This window comes from Salmo trutta, chromosome 16, assembly GCF_901001165.1.
Source record: "Salmo trutta chromosome 16, fSalTru1.1, whole genome shotgun sequence".
NCBI classification, from domain to species: Eukaryota; Metazoa; Chordata; class Actinopteri; order Salmoniformes; family Salmonidae; genus Salmo; species Salmo trutta.
Window position 1 is genome coordinate 3978390 of NC_042972.1, and position 23786 is coordinate 4002175.

The 23786-nt window shown below is 45.1% G+C and overlaps 1 protein-coding gene across 1 annotated transcript in view; it reads left to right on the forward strand.

Annotated features, from left to right (window-relative positions):
• The window catches only part of iars1 (isoleucyl-tRNA synthetase 1), a 130177-nt gene that overhangs the window by 102604 nt on the left and 3787 nt on the right, over nucleotides 1–23786 (forward strand). Inside the window, exons 24-33 of the mRNA XM_029692807.1 lie at nucleotides 229–331; nucleotides 785–868; nucleotides 8546–8720; nucleotides 10026–10138; nucleotides 11762–11857; nucleotides 15327–15503; nucleotides 15911–16031; nucleotides 17033–17158; nucleotides 22237–22383; nucleotides 22783–22935. Coding sequence (XP_029548667.1) covers nucleotides 229–331; nucleotides 785–868; nucleotides 8546–8720; nucleotides 10026–10138; nucleotides 11762–11857; nucleotides 15327–15503; nucleotides 15911–16031; nucleotides 17033–17158; nucleotides 22237–22383; nucleotides 22783–22935 — 1295 coding nt within the window. The remainder of the gene's footprint in view (nucleotides 1–228; nucleotides 332–784; nucleotides 869–8545; nucleotides 8721–10025; nucleotides 10139–11761; nucleotides 11858–15326; nucleotides 15504–15910; nucleotides 16032–17032; nucleotides 17159–22236; nucleotides 22384–22782; nucleotides 22936–23786) is intronic.

The following is a 23786-nucleotide window of genomic DNA, read 5'->3' on the forward strand; positions in this document are numbered from 1 at the left end:
AACTCAACCTATACCCACTGTATCATGTTTTCTACCTGGTCCCAGTCTAACCTGCTCTTATCCTCTGTGTGTGTGTGTGTGTGTCTGTGTGTGTGTGTGTGTCTGTGTGTGTGTCTGTGTGTCTGTGTGTCTGTCTGTCTGTCTGTCTGTCTGTCTGTCTGTCTGTCTGTCTTGTCTGTCTGTCTGTCTGTCTGTCTGTCTGTCTGTCTGTCTGTCTGTCTGTGACAGGGAGTCGTTGATTGACAAGCGTATAGAGAGTGCTGTATGCCAGATGCAGTCTGTCATCGAGCTTGGACGAGTCATCAGAGACCGTAGGACTCTGCCCGTTAAGGTAAGAGGACATCGACTGTGTGTGTGTTTTCTCTCTTAGCTAGCATTTGTTGTAGTACTCCCTGAAGGTGGTAGTATGTACTAACAATTGTTGTTATGTCTAGTACACTAATGGGGGTTGTTGTTATTGTTATTATGTTGTAGTACCCCATGAAGTGTCTGTTGTTGTGTACTAACGGCTGTTGTTGTGTACTAACGGTTGTTGTTGTTGTGTACTAACGGTTGTTGTTGTTGTGTACTAACGGTGGTTGTTGTTGTGTACTAACGGTGGTTGTTGTTGTGTACTAACGGTGGTTGTTGTTGTGTACTAACGGTGGTTGTTGTTGTGTACTAACGGTGGTTGTTGTTGTGTACTAACGGTTGTTGTTGTTGTGTACTAACGGTGGTTGTTGTTGTGTTCTAACGGTGGTTGTTGTTGTGTACTTTTGTACTAACTGTTGTTGTTGTTGTGTAGTATCCTCTAAAGGAGGTGGTAGTGATCCACCAAGATCCAGAAGCTCTGAGAGACATCGCCTCCCTGCAGAAATACATCCTGGAGGTAAGAGATATATACCTTCACACACTCACTCACTCGCTCGACGGTCACTTTATTAGGTACACTCATCTAGTACCGGGTAGGACCCAGAACAGCCTGAATTCTTCGGGGCATATCTACAAAGTGTCGGAAACGTTCCACAGGGATGTTGGTCCATGCTGACGCGATGACATCACGCAGTTGCTGCAGATTGGACGGCGGTACGTTCATGCTGCTAACAGCCCGTTCCATCTCATCCCATTATGCTCTATAGGGTTGAAGTCTGGGGGACGGACCAGGCCACTCTAGTAAACTGAACTCACTGTCATGTTCCAGGCAATGTTTTATCACTCCTCATTTGTCCAGTGTTGATGATGGTCTGTCCACTGGAGCTGCTTCATCTTGTTTTTAGCTGATTGGACTGGAACCCGGTGTGGTCGTCTGCTGCAATTAGCCAATCAGTGACGAAGCCCGACGAGTTGTGCGTTCAGAGATGAGAGTTTGACTGCGCCGTTATTTGTCTGTTTTGTGGTCCGACCTGTTAGCTTGCAGGATTCTTTGCCATTCACCTTCGACCTCTCGACTGCCGGTGACTGGATGTGTTTTGTTTGTGGCGCCGTTCTTTGTAAAACCTAGAGACTATTGTGTGTGAAAAAGCCCAGGAAGATGGCCGTTTCTGAGATACTGGATCTGGCGTGCCGACGATCATACCACGCTATCGAAAGTCGCTTAGGTCACTCGTTTTGCCCATTTTTTATTTTTTAGTTATTTTTTATTTAACCTTTATTTAACTAGACAAGTCAGTTAAGAACAAATTCTTATTTACAGTGACAGCCTACCAAAAGGCAAAAGGCCTCCTGCGGGGACGGGGGTTGGGATAAAAATAAATAAATAAATAAAATATAAATATAGGACACAACATACATCACAACAAGAGAGAAAACACAACACTACATAAAGAGAGACCTAAGACAACAACATAGCAAGGCGGCAACACAACGTGACAACAACATGGCAGCAACACAACATGACAACACAACATGGTAGCAACACAACATGACAACACAACATGGTAGCAACACAACATGACAACAGCACAACATTGCACCTACTCATTCAAGGGTTTTTCTTTATTTTTTACTATTTTCTATAGAAGATAGCCCTATTTGGCTATCTTCTGTATACCACCCCAACCTTGTCACAACACAACGGATTGGCTCAAACCCATTAAGAAGGAAAGAAATTCCACAAATTAACTTATAATAAGGAATACCTGTTAATGGAAATGCATTCCAGGTGACTTACCTCATGAAGCTGGTTGAGAGAATGCCAACAGTGTGAAAAGCTGTCATCAAGTCAAAAAGAGGCTACTTTGAATAATGTAAAATATATTTTGATTTGTTTATAACACTTTTTTTCCCCCTACAATGTAGAAAATAGTAAAAATATAAAGAACATTTTGACTGGTACTGTATATTCTGTAGCGCACTGTCCCATCCTGCTAAGGCGGTGAAGGGAATTGAACTGTTGACGGATGAAATGCAGAGGAATTCAGCGATGTGATAAATGACTCCTATAATAATATAGTAATATAGTAATAGTAATATAGTAATCCTATAGTAATATGACGTTGTGACTGTAGATAATGAATTGGTCCTTTTTATAAGACTGAGCCCTAAATAAAGTTGTTCTGTTTAATGTCAAGTACAATATCACGTTTATCTGGTATTAGACAGTATAATATCACGTTTATCTAGTATTACACAGTATAATATCACGTTTATCTAGTATTACACAGTATAATATCAAGTTTATCTAGTATTACACAGTATAATATCAAGTTTATCTAGTATTACACAGTATAATATCAAGTTTATCTGGTATTACACAGTACAATATCACGTTTATCTGGTATTAGACACAGTATAATATCAAGTTTATCTAGTATTACACAGTATAATATCAAGTTTATCTAGTATTACACAGTATAATATCAAGTTTATCTAGTATTACACAGTATAATATCAAGTTTATCTGGTATTACACAGTATAATATCTAGTTTATCTGGTATTAGACAGTATAATATCAAGTTTATCTAGTATTACACAGTATAATATCAAGTTTATCTGGTATTAGACACAGTATAATATCAAGTTTATCTAGTATTACACAGTATAATATCAAGTTTATCTAGTATTACACAGTATAATATCAAGTTTATCTGGTATTACACAGTATAATATCTAGTTTATCTGGTATTAGACGCAGTACATTATCAAGTATTAGACACAGTATAATATCAAGTATTGCACCCAGCCCTAACCCCAACCTGTTGTCCTTCAACACCCAGCCCTATACCCTAACCCCAACCTGTTGACCTTCAACACCCAGCCCTAACCCCAACCTGTTGACCTTCAACACCCAGCCCTAACCCCAACCTGTTGTCCTTCAACACCCAGCCCTAACCCCAACCTGTTGACCTTCAACACCCAGCCCTAACCCCAACCTGTTGACCTTCAACACCCAGCCCTATACCCTAACCCCAACCTGTTGACCTTCAACACCCAGCCCTAACCCCAACCTGTTGTCCTTCAACACCCAGCCCTAACCCCAACCTGTTGACCTTCAACACCCAGCCCTAACCCCAACCTGTTGTCCTTCAACACCCAGCCCTAACCCCAACCTGTTGACCTTCAACACCCAGCCCTACCCCAACCTGTTGACCTTCAACACCCAGCCCTACACCCTACCCCAACCTGTTGTCCTTCAACACCCAGCCCTAACCCCAACCTGTTGACTTTCAACACCCAGCCCTAACCCCAACCTGTTGACCTTCAACACCCAGCCCTAACCCCAACCTGTTGACCTTCAACACCCAGCCCTACACCCTACCCCAACCTGTTGACCTTCAACACCCAGCCCTAACCCCAACCTGTTGTCCTTCAACACCCAGCCCTAACCCCAACCTGTTGTCCTTCAACACCCAGCCCTAACCCCAACCTGTTGACCTTCAACACCCAGCCCTACCCCCAACCCGTTGACCTTCAACACCCAGCCCTAACCCCAACCTGTTGACCTTCAACACCCAGCCCTAACCCCAACCTGTTGACCTTCAACACCCAGCCCTACACCCTACCCCAACCTGTTGTCCTTCAACACCCAGCCCTACACCCTACCCCAACCTGTTGTCCTTCAACACCCAGCCCTACCCCAACCTGTTGACCTTCAACACCCAGCCCTACACCCTACCCCAACCTGTTGTCCTTCAACACCCAGCCCTACACCCTACCCCAACCTGTTGTCCTTCAACACCCAGCCCTAACCCCAACCTGTTGTCCTTCAACACCCAGCCCTAACCCCAACCTGTTGACCTTCAACACCCAGCCCTAACCCCAACCTGTTGACCTTCAACACCCAGCCCTAACCCCAACCTGTTGTCCTTCAACACCCAGCCCTACCCCCAACCTGTTGTCCTTCAACACCCAGCCCTAACCCCAACCTGTTGTCCTTCAACACCCAGCCCTAACCCTACCCCAACCTGTTGACCTTCAACACCCAGCCCTAACCCCAACCTGTTGACCTTCAACACCCAGCCCTAACCCCAACCTGTTGACCTTCAACACCCAGCCCTACCCCCAACCTGTTGTCCTTCAACACCCAGCCCTACCCCCAACCTGTTGTCCTTCAACACCCAGCCCTAACCCCAACCTGTTGTCCTTCAACACCCAGCCCTAACCCCAACCTGTTGTCCTTCAACACCCAGCCCTAACCCAACTCTGGCTCGGACTGATCCATCCCACACTACGTTTTCGTGACACACACACGGTACTCTACCTTTCACTTTTATGGACCTTAGAGGGCATGATCATGCATGAGATGTAATTCACACACACACACACACACACACACACAGGTACGCATTTTTGTGTTTCCACTGATGTGACGGTGTTGATTGTTGCTGATACAGAACAGAAGTGTGTTTTTAGTCCTGTCCTGGCTGTTGGTACCAGCACTCATCACCTCCCTCTGCTGTGTATCTCATCACCTCCCTCTGCTGTGTATCTCATCACCTCCCTCTGTATCTCATCACCTCCCTCTGATGTGTATCTCATCACCTCCCTCTGTATCTCATCACCTCCCTCTGCTGTGTATCTCATCACCTCCCTCTGCTGTGTATCTCATCACCTCCCTCTGCTGTGTAACTCATCACCTCCCTCTGCTGTGTAACTCATCACCTCCCTCTGCTGTGTATCTCATCACCTCCCTCTGCTGTGTATCTCATCACCTCCCTCTGCTGTGTAACTCATCACCTCCCTCTGCTGTGTAACTCATCACCTCCCTCTGCTGTGTATCTCATCACCTCCCTCTGCAACTCATCACCTCCCTCTGCTGTGTAACTCATCACCTCCCTCTGCTGTGTAACTCATCACCTCCCTCTGCTGTGTATCTCATCACCTCCCTCTGCAACTCATCACCTCCCTCTGCTGTGTAACTCATCACCTCCCTCTGCTGTGTATCTCATCACCTCCCTCTGCTGTGTATCTCATCACCTCCCTCTGCTGTGTATCTCATCACCTCCCTCTGCTGTGTAACTCATCACCTCCCTCTGCTGTGTATCTCATCACCTCCCTCTGCTGTGTATCTCATCACCTCCCTCTGTATCTCATCACCTCCCTCTGCTGTGTATCTCATCACCTCCCTCTGCTGTGTATCTCATCACCTCCCTCTGCTGTGTATCTCATCAACTCCCTCTGCTGTGTAACTCATCACCTCCCTCTGTATCTCATCACCTCCCTCTGCTGTGTATCTCATCACCTTCCTCTGCTGTGTAACTCATCACCTCCCTCTGCTGTGTAACTCATCACCTCCCTCTGCTGTGTATCTCATCACCTCCCTCTGTAACTCATCACCTCCCTCTGCTGTGTATCTCATCACCTCCCTCTGTAACTCATCACCTCCCTCTGCTGTGTATCTCATCACCTCCCTCTGCTGTGTATCTCATCACCTCCCTCTGTAACTCATCACCTCCCTCTGCTGTGTAACTCATCACCTCCCTCTGCTGTGTAACTCATCACCTCCCTCTGCTGTGCATCTCATCACCTCCCTCTGCTGTGCATCTCATCACCTCCCTCTGCAACTCATCACCTCCCTCTGCTGTGTAACTCATCACCTCCCTCTGCTGTGTATCTCATCACCTCCCTCTGCTGTGTAACTCATCACCTCCCTCTGCTGTGTATCTCATCACCTCCCTCTGCTGTGTAACTCATCACCTCCCTCTGTAACTCATCACCTCCCTCTGCTGTGTAACTCATCACCTCCCTCTGCATCTCATCACCTCCCTATGCTGTGTAACTCATCACCTCCCTCTGCTGTGTATCTCATCACCTCCCTCTGTAACTCATCACCTCCCTCTGCTGTGTAACTCATCACCTCCCTCTGCTGTGTATCTCATCACCTCCCTCTGCTGTGTATCTCATCACCTCCCTCTGTAACTCATCACTTCCCTCTGCTGTGTAACTCATCACCTCCCTCTGCTGTGTAACTCATCACCTCCCTCTGTATCTCATCACCTCCCTCTGCTGTGTATCTCATCACCTCCCTCTGCTGTGTATCTCATCACCTCCCTCTGCTGTGTATCTCATCACCTCCCTCTGCTGTGTATCTCATCACCTCCCTCTGCTGTGTAACTCATCACCTCCCTCTGTATCTCATCACCTCCCTCTGCTGTGTATCTCATCACCTCCCTCTGCTGTGTATCTCATCACCTCCCTCTGCTGTGTAACTCATCACCTCCCTCTGTATCTCATCACCTCCCTCTGCTGTGTATCTCATCACCTCCCTCTGCTGTGTATCTCATCACCTCCCTCTGCTGTGTATCTCATCACCTCCCTCTGCTGTGCATCTCATCACCTCCCTCTGCTGTGTATCTCATCACCTCCCTCTGTAACTCATCACCTCCCTCTGCTGTGTATCTCATCACCTCCCTCTGTAACTCATCACCTCCCTCTGCTGTGTATCTCATCACCTCCCTCTGTAACTCATCACCTCCCTCTGCTGTGTAACTCATCACCTCCCTCTGCTGTGTAACTCATCACCTCCCTCTGCTGTGCATCTCATCACCTCCCTCTGCAACTCATCACCTCCCTCTGCAACTCATCACCTCCCTCTGCTGTGTATCTCATCACCTCCCTCTGCTGTGTATCTCATCACCTCCCTCTGCTGTGTATCTCATCACCTCCCTCTGCTGTGTATCTCATCACCTCCCTCTGCTGTGTATCTCATCACCTCCCTCTGCTGTGTATCTCATCACCTCCCTCTGCTGTGTAACTCATCACCTCCCTCTGCTGTGTATCTCATCACCTCCCTCTGCTGTGTATCTCATCACCTCCCTCTGTATCTCATCACCTCCCTCTGCTGTGTATCTCATCACCTCCCTCTGCTGTGTAACTCATCACCTCCCTCTGCTGTGTATCTCATCACCTCCCTCTGCTGTGTAACTCATCACCTCCCTCTGCTGTGTATCTCATCACCTCCCTCTGCTGTGTATCTCATCACCTCCCTCTGTAACTCATCACCTCCCTCTGCTGTGTAACTCATCACCTCCCTCTGCTGTGTATCTCATCACCTCCCTCTGTAACTCATCACCTCCCTCTGCTGTGTAACTCATCACCTCCCTCTGCTGTGTATCTCATCACCTCCCTCTGCTGTGTATCTCATCACCTCCCTCTGTAACTCATCACCTCCCTCTGCTGTGTAACTCATCACCTCCCTCTGCTGTGTAACTCATCACCTCCCTCTGTATCTCATCACCTCCCTCTGCTGTGTATCTCATCACCTCCCTCTGCTGTGTATCTCATCACCTCCCTCTGCTGTGTATCTCATCACCTCCCTCTGCTGTGTCTCATCACCTCCCTCTGCTGTGTAACTCATCACCTCCCTCTGTATCTCATCACCTCCCTCTGCTGTGTATCTCATCACCTCCCTCTGCTGTGTATCTCATCACCTCCCTCTGCTGTGTAACTCATCACCTCCCTCTGTATCTCATCACCTCCCTCTGCTGTGTATCTCATCACCTCCCTCTGTAACTCATCACCTCCCTCTGCTGTGTATCTCATCACCTCCCTCTGCTGTGCATCTCATCACCTCCCTCTGCTGTGTATCTCATCACCTCCCTCTGTAACTCATCACCTCCCTCTGCTGTGTAACTCATCACCTCCCTCTGTATCTCATCACTTCCCTCTGCTGTGTAACTCATCACCTCCCTCTGCTGTGTATCTCATCACCTCCCTCTGCTGTGTATCTCATCACCTCCCTCTGCTGTGCATCTCATCACCTCCCTCTGCTGTGTACCTGAACAGACCCGATGGTTGATGACTTGGTTGTTCTGTCTGAGATGAAGAGCCATTCTGTGACTGCTCTCATTTAGGAAGCTTGTTTTATTAACGACTCTGAGGACCGAACAACACACAACAACACACTGCGATGGTAGAGGGAACTACAGCTCTCCCGATCTTCATGTAGCCTGGCGTTCAGAACGATGGGCCAGCAACCAGAGGGTCGCTGGTTCAAATCCCAGGTCCAAGAACAAAATAATCTGGTGGCGAGCCTGCAGAAATATTATGTTGTGCCTTTTTTGTTGTTGTTGTTGTTGTTGAACAAGGCAGTAAACCCCCTCCTTTTCTCTTTTCCTCTTCTCCCAGGAGTTGAATGTCCGCAAATTGACCCTGTCCACGGACAAAGACAAGTACGGCATCAGTCTGCGGGCCGAACCGGACCACATGGTGCTGGGAAAGAGACTGAAAGCAGCCTTCAAATCCATTACAGCTTCCATTAAAGAACTGAAGAGTGAACAGCTGGAGATCTTCCAGAAGACTGGTAGGACGGGACGGGGGAAGAGCAGTGAAAGGTCTGTCTGTTAAATGTACTTCTGAATGGAACATATCTCTCCCCTCTTAAATCCCCAGCACTCTTGAGGTCAAAACCTTGTTTTTTTTCTGTACCGGCGTAGGAGGATGGACGTTCCTCTGATTGCAGCCAGTAAAATATATATATTTTTTGTTGTTGTTTTGTTTACTGACGAGAGTACTATATAGAGATTCTCCTGTTGCATGTTGGGAGGTAGCTGTTAATAACCGTGGTCCACTTGGGATAGTGAAGCATCTATCCCTAGGCTTTAAACACAGACACTGAACCCTACACCTTAAGACTTAAAAACCAAAATATATCTTAAGCATGTATATCTGGGCTTAGTGTGTGTGTGTTCGTCTTGTATTAGCATGAAACTAGAAGCCAGAGTTTTTTCCCCCCTGGTCTCAACGTGGTCAGAACAACCTCCGGGGCCTATTCCGAGTCTAGGGTTGCTAAAGGAACTTTCTTAAATTCCCTGGTTATCCAGAAATACTGGTTGGATGTTTCATGGATTTTATGCTCATTCCAGGAACCTTCCAGCTAGGATTTCTGGGGGAAGTGTGTGTGCGTGTGTGTGCGTGTGTGTGTGTGTGCGTGTGTGTGTGTGTGTGTGTGTTGTCCACACAGGTTCCTTTGTGGTGGACGGCTTTATACATACATACATTTGATTTGATTGACTGGCTGGCTGACTGACTGGCTGGCTGGCTGACTGACTGACTGATTTGACTGACTGGCTGGCTGGCTGGCTGACTGATTTGACTGGCTGACTGACTGGCTGGCTGGCTGGCTGACTGACTGACTGATTTGACTGACTGGCTGGCTGGCTGGCTGACTGATTTGACTGGCTGACTGACTGATTTGACTGGCTGGCTGACTGGCTGGCTGGCTGGCTGGCTGGCTGGCTGACTGACTGACTGACTGATTTGACTGGCTGGCTGGCTGACTGGCTGGCTGGCTGATTTGACTGGCTGGCTGGCTGGCTGACTGGCTGACTGGCTGGCTGGCTGGCTGGCTGGCTGGCTGGCTGGCTGACTGACTGACTGACTGACTGATTTGACTGGCTGGCTGGCTGGCTGGCTGGCTGACTGGCTGGCTGGCTGATTTGACTGGCTGGCTGGCTGACTGGCTGGCTGGCTGGCTGGCTGGCTGACTGATTTGACTGACTGATTTGACTGGCTGACTGGCTGGCTGACTGGCTGGCTGGCTGGCTGACTGGCTGGCTGGCTGGCTGACTGGCTGGCTGACTGACTGACTGTGTGTTTCCCCTCTCAGGCTCCATTGTGGTGGACGGTCAAGAGCTTCATGAGGAAGACCTGAGGTTGATGTACACCTTCAACCAGACTTCTGGGTCAGCGACACAGTACGAGGCCCATTCTGACTCGCAGGTGGGTAACCATGCAGTGGAGGCTGGTGGGAGGGAGACGTTTGGGAGGATGGGCTCTCATTAGGAATGGCTGGAACAAACGGAACATTATCAAACGCTTGCAAATGTAAAATAGTCGATTTGAGCATTCAAACGTAACATGATAAAATAACGACTGTATATACATTATGTAAATGGTAAAAAACAAACAAAAAAAACAAACAAATATTACAGATGTATTCCTAGTAACAGTTACACTGCTACAGTACAGTCATGTTGCTGAAACACCTGAAACTATCTCCTGTGTTGTACTGTGTTGTAATGTAGACGGGTGTTAATGTGTTTGTTAAGTCATTTCATGCCTTAGCAGCCAGCAGCCAGCGTGTATCAAAAGCCCCCAGAGGCTCATCTCTCTAATCAGTGTTCCACCAACCATAATACCACAGTGTCTGTCTGCTGTAGAGGACTCTGAGATGCTGTCTGTCTGCTGTAGAGGGCTCTGAGATGCTGTCTGTCTGCTGTAGAGGACTCTGAGATGCTGTCTGTCTGTCTGTCTGTCTGCTGTAGAGGGCTCTGAGATGCTGTCTGTCTGTCTGCTGTAGAGGGCTCTGAGATGCTGTCTGTCTGTCTGTCTGTCTGCTGTAGAGGGCTCTGAGATGCTGTCTGTCTGTCTGCTGTAGAGGGCTCTGAGATGCTGTCTGTCTGTCTGTCTGCTGTAGAGGACTCTGAGATGCTGTCTGTCTGTCTGCTGTAGAGGACTCTGAGATGCTGTCTGCTGTAGAGGGCTCTGAGATGCTGTCTGTCTGTCTGTCTGTCTGTCTGTCTGTCTGCTGTAGAGGGCTCTGAGATGCTGTCTGTCTGTCTGCTGTAGAGGACTCTGAGATGCTGTCTGTCTGTCTGCTGTAGAGGACTCTGAGATGCTGTCTGTCTGTCTATCTGCTGTAGAGGGCTCTGATATGCTGTCTGTCTGCTGTAGAGGGCTCTGAGATGCTGTCTGTCTGTCTGCTGTAGAGGACTCTGAGAGTCTGTCTGTCTGCTGTAGAGGGCTCTGAGATGCTGTCTGTCTGTCTGCTGTAGAGGGCTCTGAGATGCTGTCTGTCTGTCTGCTGTAGAGGACTCTGAGATGCTGTCTGTCTGTCTGCTGTAGAGGGCTCTGATATGCTGTCTGTCTGTCTGCTGTAGAGGGCTCTGAGATGCTGTCTGTCTGTCTGCTGTAGAGGGCTCTGAGATGCTGTCTGTCTGTCTCCAGTAAAATACATTCTGATGCTGTTACTCACCACTCTGTTATACTGCACTGTTTTAGTTTGATTTAGTCTCACAGAAAAGACAAGTGGGAGATTAAAACAGTGCAAGTAACAAGAAGGTAAAAGTTTTGCAGGTGAGATTTGAAACCAAACAGGGCTGTAAAAATATATTTTTTTAAACCCTACAAAGCAAAATATTTATACACAACAGATTGTTGAACCAGCTGCTGTGTATCAACATCCCTGAACAGTGCAGTTGTATTCTGTCTCTGTGTATTCAGTCTATAGTAATATATATATATATATGTGTGTGTGTGTGTGTGTGTGTGTGTGTGTATATATATATATATATATATATATATATATATATATATATTATAATGTGTATAATTATTCTTTAGGTGCTGGTGCTGCTTGACGTCACTCCAGACCAGTCCATGCTGGATGAGGGTGTGGCTCGTGAGGTCATCAACCGCATCCAGAAACTACGTAAAAAGGTACAACTCACTGAGATACAGTTTAACCTGTCTGGGCTAGGGGGCAGTATTGAGAATTTTGGAAAAAATATGTGCCCATTTTTAACTGCCTCCTACACCAACTCAGAAGCTAGAATATGCATATTATTGTTCAGGTTTGGATAGAAAACACTCTGAATTTTCTAAAACTGTTTGAATGGTGTCTGTGAGTATAACAGAACTCCTATGGCAGGCAAAAACCTGACAAGGTTTCATGCAGGAAGTACCCTGTCTGACAAGGAGTCTTGCATCTGTTTATTGAAAAGTAAGGATCTTAGCTGTAACGTGACAATTCCCAGGGCTCCGATAGGCTCTCAGAACCCGGGAAATACCTGAAGGTTGACGAGGCAGCCTCAGGCTGAAACACATTATCGCCTTTGGTAAGTGGCGGATCAGAGGACCTTTGAATGAGGCGCGTGCACGATTCGCTCCTGAGGAGAAATTTAATTCGGCTGTTTAGGCTCAATGCATATTCCCGGTCGGAATATTATCGCTTTTCTACGAGATAAATGGCATAAAAATTGGTTTTAAACAGCGGTTGACATGCTTCGAAGTACGGTAATGGAATATTTAGACATTTTTTGTCACGCCAATGTGCCATGCGCGAGACCGTGATGTAGCATTCTGATAGTGTCTAGAACTCACGAACAAAACGCCGCTGTTTGGATATAACGATGGATTATTTGGGACCAAACCAACATTTGTCATTGAAGTAGAAGTCCTGGCAGTGTATTCTGACGAAGAACAAGCAAGGTAAGAACATTTTTCTTATAGGAAATGTGATTTTGGTGGAGGCTGACCTGGGTGGGTGTCTAAATAGCTAGCCCTGTGATGCCGGGCTATGTACTTAGATTATTGCAAAATGTGCTTCATCCGAAAAGCTATTTTAAAATCGGACATATCGAGTGCATAGAGGAGTAATGTATCTATAATTCTTTTAAAAAATTGTTATGCTTTTTGTGAACGTTTATCGTGAGTAATTTAGCAAACTGTTAGTAAATTCCCCGGAAGTTTGCGGGGGTTATGCTTTTTCTGAACGTCACATGCTAATGTAAAAAGCTGTTTTTTGATATAAATATGAACTTGATTGAACAGACATGCATGTATTGTATAACACAATGTCCTAGGTGTGTCATCTGATGAAGATCATAAAAGGTTAGTGCTGCATTTAGCTGTGGTTTGGGTTTATGTGACATGATATGCTAGCTTGAAAAATGGGTGTCTGATTATTTCTGGCTGGGCACTCTGCTGACATAATCTAATGTTTTGCTTTCGTTGTAAAGCCTTTTTGAAATCGGACAGTGGGGTTAGATTAACGAGATTCTTGTCTTTAAATAGCTGTGAAATAGTCATATGTTTGAGAAATTGAAGTAATAGTATTTCTAACGATTCAAAAATCGCGCCACTGGATTTCAGTGGCTGTTACGTAGGTGGGACGAATTCGTCCCACATGCGCCAGAGAGGTTAAACGGGTTCAACGTGAGTACTTCCTGCCTACTGCCCCTCCCTCCCTGGTACCTCCCTGGTATTCCCAGGCTTCTCTCCCTCCCTGGCACCTCCCTGGTATTCCTAGGCTTCTCTCCCTCCCTGGTACCTCCCTGGTACTCCCCTCTCTTTTTCTCCCTTTCCCCCTATCTCTCTCTCTGTCTCTCTCTGTCTCTCTGTCTCTCTGTCTCTCTCTCTCTGTCTCTCTCTCTCTGTCTCTCTCTCTCTGTCTCTCTCTCTCTCTCTCTCTCTGTCTCTCTCTGTCTCTCTCTGTCTCTCTCTGTCTCTCTCTGTCTCTCTTCTCTCTCTCTTCTCTCTCTCATGTTGAAATATTTCCACTCCTGAATTCTAGCAGCGTTAAGAACCAGTTTCTCCAGTACCATAATATTCAGGCTTTAATGTAAACTTCATCCCCGACTACAGAGGTCTGTTTCAGAAACACTGACTTTGAAGTGGGGTGGAGAGAAGGAAAGTAAAGCGGGATTATCTTAGACTTGTTTTCTTAATAAACAAACATTTTTCCATCGTTCCTTGGATTCGACTGGGCCGAACGTGTGTGTGTGTGTGTGTGTGTGTGTGTGTGTGTGTGTGTTGCCTTGGCTCTCAGCCAGGGTAAATTCTCTACTGTTATTTAAAACTGAAATCTTTAGGAATTTTCCACCTCAATTAATTAAGTAGCAGTAACTGGGGTCTCAGTGGGTTAAGAGGACGGGGAGGGACCGGGGGAGGACCGAGGGAGGGAGAGGAGGGAGGGAGGGAGGGAGGGAGGGAGGGAGGGAGGGAGGGAGGGAGGGAGGGAAGGAGAGGTCACAGTCTCAGGGTTCTGATTTGGCAACACACACACACACTGTAGCACATCATTTTTCTCCTTATCGACGTTGCTACTCTGCGGTTCACTGCCTGAAAATACCCAAAAGGCTAAAAAAATCTTTCCTCTCTGATGTAAGTTACTGAAGCTCTATATGTATTTCCTACCCTTGAAGCCAGCCTGTAATTGGGCCTCTGTAGATTAAGGAGAGATCAATGTGTTCTCTTCCATGTTAAAGTCCCCTGTGTGGTTCTGGTATTGGTTACGACTGACATATTCGCTTATACATCGATTTGTGGACACCGTAGATCCAAAACGGCTTGCATTGAGCGGTAGCCCTGGTTCATCTTGGAGCTGGGATGTCCTCCCTGCTGCAACTCGCTGTTGGCTGGGCTGCGCGCTTGTGCCATCAAACTCCCCCTGCAATTTATCCAGAATGTTACAGTCCGCTTGGTTTTCAACTATCCCCGTTGTTCTCCCACGTCACCCTTCCTCTTCCACACACTCCACTGGCTTCCAGTTTAAGCTTGCATCCACAACAAGACCATGGTGTTTACCTACAGAACATCAAGAGCAACTAGAAATTGATAATAAGTAGATTGTGGTACTGTTAGATTTCAGTGCAGCCTTTGATATTATTGACCTTAACCTGTTGTTGAGAAAAAAACACCTGAAACCCTACCTCTTCAAAGAGTATCTTAAATAAATGTACCACCCATCAATAAGATCGAATGTTTATGAAGGTCACTTTAGTTCCATCTGATGAGATTACAGTGTGCTACAGCTGTGAACGAGCAGTATATTCATTTTTACCTGAATGACAAAGTGATTCAGTAATCCAATAGATGCAGACCTTTCTTACCTTTCTTGGGTAACACCTGGTGCCCTCAGATGAGATCACAGTATACCAAGGTTGGGCTCCATTCCATTTCAATTCAGAAAGTAAACCAAATTCAACATTTTCCCCCATTGAAAAGCTTGGAAGATAATTGACATAATTCAGTGTACTTCCTGAATTGAAATGGAATTGACCCTGGCCCTTGCAGTGTACTACAGCTATGAGCCCGGCAGGTGATTACCTGGACAGTGTGATCCGGGTCCGAGGCCCTGTTTTGATCCAACCCTTTACCCTGTCTGTGTATTTACCTGTGTCTACAGGGTCATCTGGTGCCGTCTGATGAGATCACAGTGTACTACAGCTGTGAGCCGGCAGGTGATTACCTGGATAATGTGATCCAAGCCCACACAGACTTCATCCTGGCAACCACCAAGGCACCACTCAAGACCTACCCCGTCCCCAAGGGCTCAAGCGTCATCGTGCAGGAGAAAACACAGGTTGGTTGGCTTGACATTAAACACCAAATTATTAGACAGAACAGAAAGTGCTTTCAATCCCTCCATGTGGGTTGGGTTAAAGCAACAAACTAATATATATATATCTATATTAATGTAATTTAAAAACTCCTGTTTCTAAATATGAATGGTTTTCATGTTTCTCCCTCTGTGGTTGTATCTACATTTTACATTTCTACATTTTAGTCATTTTAGCAGACGCTCTTATCCAGAGCGACTTACAGTAGTGAATGCATACATTTCATACATTTTTTTTTTTCTTCCCCGTACTGGCCCCCCGTGGGAATCGAACCCACAACCCTGGCGTTGCAAACACCATGCTCTAACCAACTGAGCCACACGGGACTGGTTTTCATAATGTTTATTCTGTGGTTGGTACTGTACTATAGTTGAAAGGTTCGGACCTGGACCTGACCATAGTGAAGGGAACAGCCGCCTCTCGAGCTCCTCTGACTGGACCAGCCTGTGCCTACATCAACCTCCAACTCAAACTCAACAACAAGCAACAAGGTATATTTAGACTTTATAATTAGATTGACTGAGCTTTTTACATTACCTTTGGTCGTGGTCTCATTATTGGTGGCACCCTCAGGGCTCAATTGGATTGGAACACAATTCTGGGTTTGTTTATCTGTATTGGTGTGTAATGGAACACAGTATAGCTATAGGGGTTAATGTCATTTCATTAAATTTGGGATGTAAATTGAAATTCCAATTCAACAATGGATGAATCCTCACCCTAAAAGCACCAAAAGAGGTAAAAAAATTTTTTTTAAATAAGTATAATTTCAAAACCCTTTTTTTAAAAAATCCGTCTGAAATTGGTGGACTTTGTCAAACTAGCTACCACAAAAAAAACATGGATGAATGAAAAATAATCTATTGTATACTAGTCGTGGCTTTAAAGATGGACTCGATTAGTAAATAGAAATGTGATAAAAGCACTAAATTTGGCAACAGAGGGAGCGTTCAGAAAGTATTCAAACCACTTGACTTTTTGCACATTTTGTTACGTTACAGCCTTATTCTAAAATCTAAATTAAATAAAAAATTAAAACATCACAATCTACACACAGTACCCCATAATGACAAAGCAAAAACAGGTTTTTAGAAATGTTTGTAAATGTATTCAAAATAAAAAAAACATACCTTATTTACATAAGTATTCAGACCCTTTGCTATGAGACTTGAAATTGAGCTCAGGTGCATCCTGTTTCCACTGATCATCCTTGAGATGTTTCTACAACTTGATTGGAGTCCACCTGTGGTAAATTCAATTGATTGGACATGATTTGGAAAGGCACACACCTGTCTATATAAGGTCCCACAGTTGACAGTGCATGTCAGAGCAAAAACCAAGCCATGAGGTCGAAGGAATTGTCCATAGAGCTCCAAGACAGGATTGTGTCGAGGCACAGATCTGGGGAAGGGTACTAAAAAAAATAAAAGCGCTGTTCATGCTTTTAGGGTTTAAACAAATATATGCAAATGTTTTGTTCTGTCTCTGTCAGAGGGTGTGGCTCTCCTGGAGAATCCTAAAGGAGATCTCTGTCTGGACATGTTTAAGCTGAGACAGCTCTGCTCCAGTCTCTTTGGTCTCAACAACACCAAGCTCTGTGTTTTCAACGGCAAGACTGGTAAGATGGCACGATCACACTTTTGAATCCTAAATCAGCCCCTATGTCAATGGAGTGGAGGTGTGTGTCATAATTACCCATAAAACCTAGCGGTCAAACAAAGGAAATGTTTCCAATAGTTTTTCCACCATTCGTTTTTTTAAGTGATTTTAGAAACTAGGTCTGTGTTTCCCTGTTTTGATAACCGTGTACATCTCTAGGACAAGGTGACTTTTATCAATATATATTCGGCTCTATTTACTCTCCGATTCAAAAAATGCTAATTAGCATCAAAGTAGACATCATGAAAAACTACAAATCCCTGCAAGCTGCTGGACGTTGTCTCGGACACTTTTGCTAACAGGTATTGCCAATTTAAAATGTGTTCACAGAATTGTCCATTGAAAGAAATGTAGCCATTTTTTTATTTTTTTATTACTACATTTAATTAACATTAGATAGTTCATCCAGAGATTCTTACCTATGCCTCGATTCGTCAGTCTCGTACAGATCATCATGGTATTTGTAGTTCTTTATGATAGCCACGTTAGCAGCTAATTAGCGTTTCATTTGTGGCAGGTAAATATGGACGAATATATTGATAAAAGTCACCTTGTCCTAGAGAGATTTATACGGTTATGAAAACGTCACACCAGGGTAAGTTTATATGAAACACAGACCTTATTTTAAGCGCTTCTAAAATGATTGGAATCATTTCCCTGTTTGACCTCTAGGTTTTATGGGTATTATGACTCGTTCTGTGATACTCATTATATACACTAGTAAGATGGGACACTCACAAGCCTCCTATATATATATATCTATATATATATATATATATATATATATATATATATATATATATATATATATATATATACAAAGTATTCAGAAAGTATTCACACCCCTTTATATTTTTTACGACCCGAATTTAAAATTGATTACGTTTCAATTTTTTTTTTGTCACTGACCTACACACAATACCCCATAATGTCAATGTGGAAGTGGAGTTTAAAAAAAAAATGTTTACTTATTAATAAGAAATAAAAAGCTGAAATGTCTTTAATCAATACGTATTTAACTCCTTGGTTATGGCAAACCTAAATAAGGAAGAAGAGATTTCACCATGAGGCCAATTGTGACTTTAAAATAGTTAGTTTAATGGCTTGTGATAGATGAAAACTGAGGATGGATCAACAACATTGTAGTTACTCCACAATACTAACCTAAAGGACAGAGTGAAAAGAAGGAATCCTGTACAGAATACAAAATACTTGAAAACATGCATCCTGTTTGTAACAAGGCAAGAAAATGCTGCAAAGCATTTAACTTTTTGTCCTGAATACAAAGTGTTGTGTTTAGGGCAAATTCAATACAACACATTACTGAGTATCACTCTCCATATTTTCAAGCGTAGTGGTTGCGTCATGTTATGGGTATGCTTGTAATCGTTAAGGACTAGGGAGTTTTTTTCAGGATTAAAAAGCTAAGCACAGGCAAAATCCTAGAAAATCTGGTTCAGTCTGCTTTCCAATAGACACTGGGAGATGAATTCACCTTTCAGCAGGACAATAACCTAAAACACAAGGCCAAATCTACACTGGGGTTGCTCACCAAGACGACATTGAATGTTCCTGAGCGGCCTAGTTACAGTTTTGACGTAAATCGGCTTGAAAATCTATGTCAAGACTTGAAAATGGTTGTCTAGCAATGATCAACAACCAATTTGACAGAGCTTGAACATTTTTGCACACTCCAGGAGTGGAAAGCTCTTAGAGATTTACCCAGAAAGATTCACAGCTTTAATCGCTGCCAAAGACTTTTCTAACATGTACTGACTCGAGGATGATTACTTATCAAATCAAGATATATTAGTGTTTTATTTTTCATGATTTTTTTTTTTTTTTTTACAAATGTTTGAATTTTTTCTTCCACGTTGACAGAGTATTTTGTGTAGATCATGAACAAAAATGTAATTAAATCCATTTTAATCCTACTATGTAACACAACAACAAAAAATTAAAGTGTTAGTGAATACACAATAGCTCAGTAACCGTGTTCTGTCTGTCAGTAACTCCCACGAAACGTCAGAATTATTGTCATCATGAAATGTTTACTAACCCATTCAACCTCCCGGCCTTAGAGTTTGGCGGTATTCCCTGCCTATGACTAGAGACTGACGGGGGATTTTTTTAGAATCACTCTCGTGATGAGGTAGCCCAGCTTGAGACTTGTATAGTGCATATTTGCAAGAAATTAGCTTTAAAACTGCTACATTACTCTCAGCCCCATGATAAAAATGTGTAGGGTGATAGCTCGCTGGACTGGAGTAGACGAGCCTACGTGTTGGGTGGTAGCTACCTGGAGTAGTGGTTCTGTCTCTAGTTTAGCCTACATGTTGGGTGGTAGCTAGCTGGAGTAGTGGTTCTCTCTCTAGTTTAGCCTGCATGTTGGGTGGTAGCTACCTGGAGTAGTGGTTCTGTCTCTAGTTTAGCCTACATGTTGGGTGGTAGCTAGCTGGAGTAGTGGTTCTCTCTCTAGTTTAGCCTGCATGTTGGGTGGTAGCTAGCTGGAGTAGTGGTTCTGTCTCTAGTTTAGCCTACATGTTGGGTGGTAGCTAGCTGGAGTAGTGGTTCTCTCTCTAGCTTAGCCTGCATGTTGGGTGGTTCTGGGGACTAGCCACTAGCTTAGCCTACATGTTGGATGGTAGCTAGCTGGAGTAGTGGTTCTGTCTCTAGTTTAGCCTGCATGTTGGGTGGTTCTGGGGACTAGCCAGTAGCTCAGCCTGCATGTTGGGTGGTTGTCAGTGATGACAGGCATCATCCTGGGATTGAGACTAGTTCTATTCATAATATGTAACTCTCCTGGGACCCCTGGACCAATATAGTACTGTACCATTCCCTGCCTGGTTTCCCCTACAAACCTGCTGTTTCTCCCACACACACACACACACACACACACACACACACACACACACACACACACACACACACACACACACACACACACACACACACACACACACACACACGAATACAACAACAAACAACATTGGAAGAGTCATGAAATGATTTGATTTTATTGGACAGGTTAGTGATGAACAGATGGCGTTTTAAAGAGCAGTTCTCACACAACTCAAAAAAAAAGTATTTTCCTCATGTGAATTATTACAAGAGATTGAGGTGTGTTGTATGTTTCAGACCTGTCCAGTATGTTTCAGACCTGTCCAGTAACTGAGGGCTGTATGTTTCAGACCTGTCCAGTATGTTTCAGACCTGTCCAGTATGTTTCAGACCTGTCCAGTAACTGAGGGCTGTATGTTTCAGACCTGTCCAGTAAATGAGGGCTGTATGTTTCAGACCTGTCTAGTATGTTTCAGATCTGTCCAGTATGTTTCAGATCTGTCCAGTATGTTTCAGATCTGTCCAGTATGTTTCAGTCCTGTCCAGTATGTTTCAGACCTGTCCAGTAACTGAGGGCTGTATGTTTCAGACCTGTCCAGTAACTGAGGGCTGTATGTTTCAGACCTGTCCAGTATGTTTCAGTCCTGTCCAGTATGTTTCAGACCTGTCCAGTATGTTCCAGATCTGTCCAGTATGTTTCAGACCTGTCCAGTAAATGAGGGCTGTATGTTTCAGACCTGTCCAGTAAATGAGGGCTGTATGTTTCAGACCTGTCCAGTAAATGAGGGCTGTATGTTTCAGACCTGTCCAGTATGTTTCAGACCTGTCTAGTAACTGAGGGCTGTATGTTTCAGACCTGTCCAGTAACTGAGGGCTGTATGTTTCAGACCTGTCCAGTAACTGAGGGCTGTATGTTTCAGACCTGTCCAGTAAATGAGGGCTGTATGTTTCAGACCTGTCCAGTATGTTTCAGACCTGTCTAGTAAATGAGGGCTGTATGTTTCAGACCTGTCCAGTAAATGAGGGCTGTATGTTTCAGACCTGTCCAGTAACTGAGGGCTGTATGTTTCAGACCTGTCTAGTAAATGAGGGCTGTATGTTTCAGACCTGTCCAGTAACTGAGGGCTGTATGTTTCAGACCTGTCTAGTAAATGAGGGCTGTATGTTTCAGACCTGTCCAGTAACTGAGGGCTGTATGTTTCAGATCTGTCCAGTATGTTTCAGACCTGTCCAGTATGTTTCAGACCTGTCTAGTAAATAAGGGCTGTATGTTTCCGACCTGTCCAGTATGTTTCAGACCTGTCCAGTAAATGAGGGCTGTATGTTTCAGACCTGTCCGGTATGTTTCAGACCTGTCCAGTATGTTTCAGACCTGTCCAGTATGTTTCAGTCCTGTCCAGTATGTTTCAGACCTGTCTAGTAAATGAGGGCTGTATGTTTCAGACCTGTCCAGTAACAGAGGGCTGTATGTTTCAGTCCTGTCCAGTATGTTTCCGACCTGTCCAGTATGTTTCAGACCTGTCCGGTATGTTTCAGACCTGTCCAGTATGTTTCAGTCCTGTCCAGTATGTTTCAGACCTGTCTAGTAAATGAGGGCTGTATGTTTCAGACCTTTCCAGTAACTGAGGGCTGTATGTTTCAGACCTGTCCAGTAAATGAGGGCTGTATGTTTCAGACCTGTCCAGTAACTGAGGGCTGTATGTTTCAGACCTGTCTAGTAAATGAGGGCTGTATGTTTCAGACCTGTCCAGTATGTTTCAGACCTGTCCAGTAAATGAGGGCTGTATGTTTCAGACCTGTCCAGTAACTGAGGGCTGTATGTTTCAGACCTGTCTAGTATGTTTCAGACCTGTCTAGTATGTTTCAGACCTGTCCAGTATGTTTCAGTCCTGTCCAGTATGTTTCAGGACCTGTCCAGTAACTGAGGGCTGTATGTTTCAGACCTGTCCAGTAACTGAGGGCTGTATGTTTCAGACCTGTCTAGTATGTTTCAGACCTGTCTAGTATGTTTCAGACCTGTCCAGTATGTTTCAGTCCTGTCCAGTATGTTTCAGGACCTGTCCAGTAACTGAGGGCTGTATGTTTCAGACCTGTCCAGTAACTGAGGGCTGTATGTTTCAGACCTGTCCAGTAACTGAGGGCTGTATGTTTCAGACCTGTCCAGTAACTGAGGGCTGTATGTTCTTGTTATTCCAGAGTTGACTGGTAAGTGTGATCTGCTGTCTCTGAATGGGAAGACCCTGTCGGTGACATCAGGCTCCAGTCCCAGCGACTCGTCTCCCAACTCGGACTCTCCGTTGTGCCCCTTCGTCAACCTCCAACTGGCCAACTGTCAGCCTGCTGGTACGTTTAACTGTTCCTCCTCCTCCTCTCGCTCCACTACACACCTGCTTCCCATTTCAATCAACTTTTTTTGAAAGGTTAGTTTTCAGTTTATGTCAATGCATCTTCAGACATGTATGATGTTATAGTAGTATATTGAGATGAAACAAGGTCCAACTGGTTTACACCAAACCCCTGCCAGAAAGTGACTTGGGGCCCAATGGCAACTACGATTTGATACCATCAAATATCCGGTTGCCAACTCATTTCCTGACAGATTTTTTTTTTTTTGCCGCCTCGTCAGACCCAGGATTCGAACTGGGAACCCTCCGGTTACTGGTTTGGTTTGTCTCTCTAACCGCTAGGTTACCTGCTGCTACTGATTTCTACTGATACTATGCATGTCCTGTGTCTCTGTAGAGTGTCAGAGTGGAGATGTGGGGACCCTGCTGCTGGTCAATCCTGTCGGACACGACTGCCTGACCCACAATGCTTTGCTGTCTGAGACGGCCAAGTTGTTCGGCCTCCGCGGCCGTAGGCTGAAGCTCTACGTGGACGATGCGCTCACCCAAGGTAAGACCGACAGCACCAGACCGAAGTCCTATTTTGGTTCTGTCTCCGTGTCTCCGTTGTCTTCAATGCATCTAGGATGGCTACAGGCCAGGCCTAGCAGTGCTCAAAGTGCTGGGAAAACACTCTCTTGACTTGGCAAGAGCAGGATCTTGGAAGCTCCACTTGAACAGTACTTGTGTCCTGCTTTAGCTGTGTTCTTTCTGCTACTGCTACTTTCCACCTATCCACATCAATCCAACTGTGTTTACGTTCAGGCTAGAGGACATTTACTGCTCCTCCACACGTTTAACTGTAGCCTGTACTACCACCTCCTCCTCCTCTACACGTTTAACTGTAGCCTGTACTACCACCTCCTCCTCCTCTACACGTTTAACTGTAGCCTGTACTACCACCTCCTCCTCCTCTACACGTTTAACTGTAGCCTGTACTACCACCTCCTCCTCCTCTACACGTTTAGCTGTAGCCTGTACTACCACCTCCTCTACTACACGTTTAACTGTAGCCTGTACTACCACCTCCTCTACACGTTTAACTGTAGCCTGTACTACCACCTCCTCCTCCTCTACACGTTTAGCTGTAGCCTGTACTACCACCTCCTCCTCTACTCGTTTAACTGTAGCCTGTACTACCACCTCCTCTACACGTTTAACTGTAGCCTGTACTACCACCTCCTCCTCTACACGTTTAGCTGTAGCCTGTACTACCTCCTCCTCTACACGTTTAACTGTAGCCTGTACTACCACCTCCTCCTCTACACGTTTAGCTGTAGCCTGTACTACCACCTCCTCCTCTACTCGTTTAGCTGTAGCCTGTACTACCACCTCCTCCTCTACTCGTTTAGCTGTAGCCTG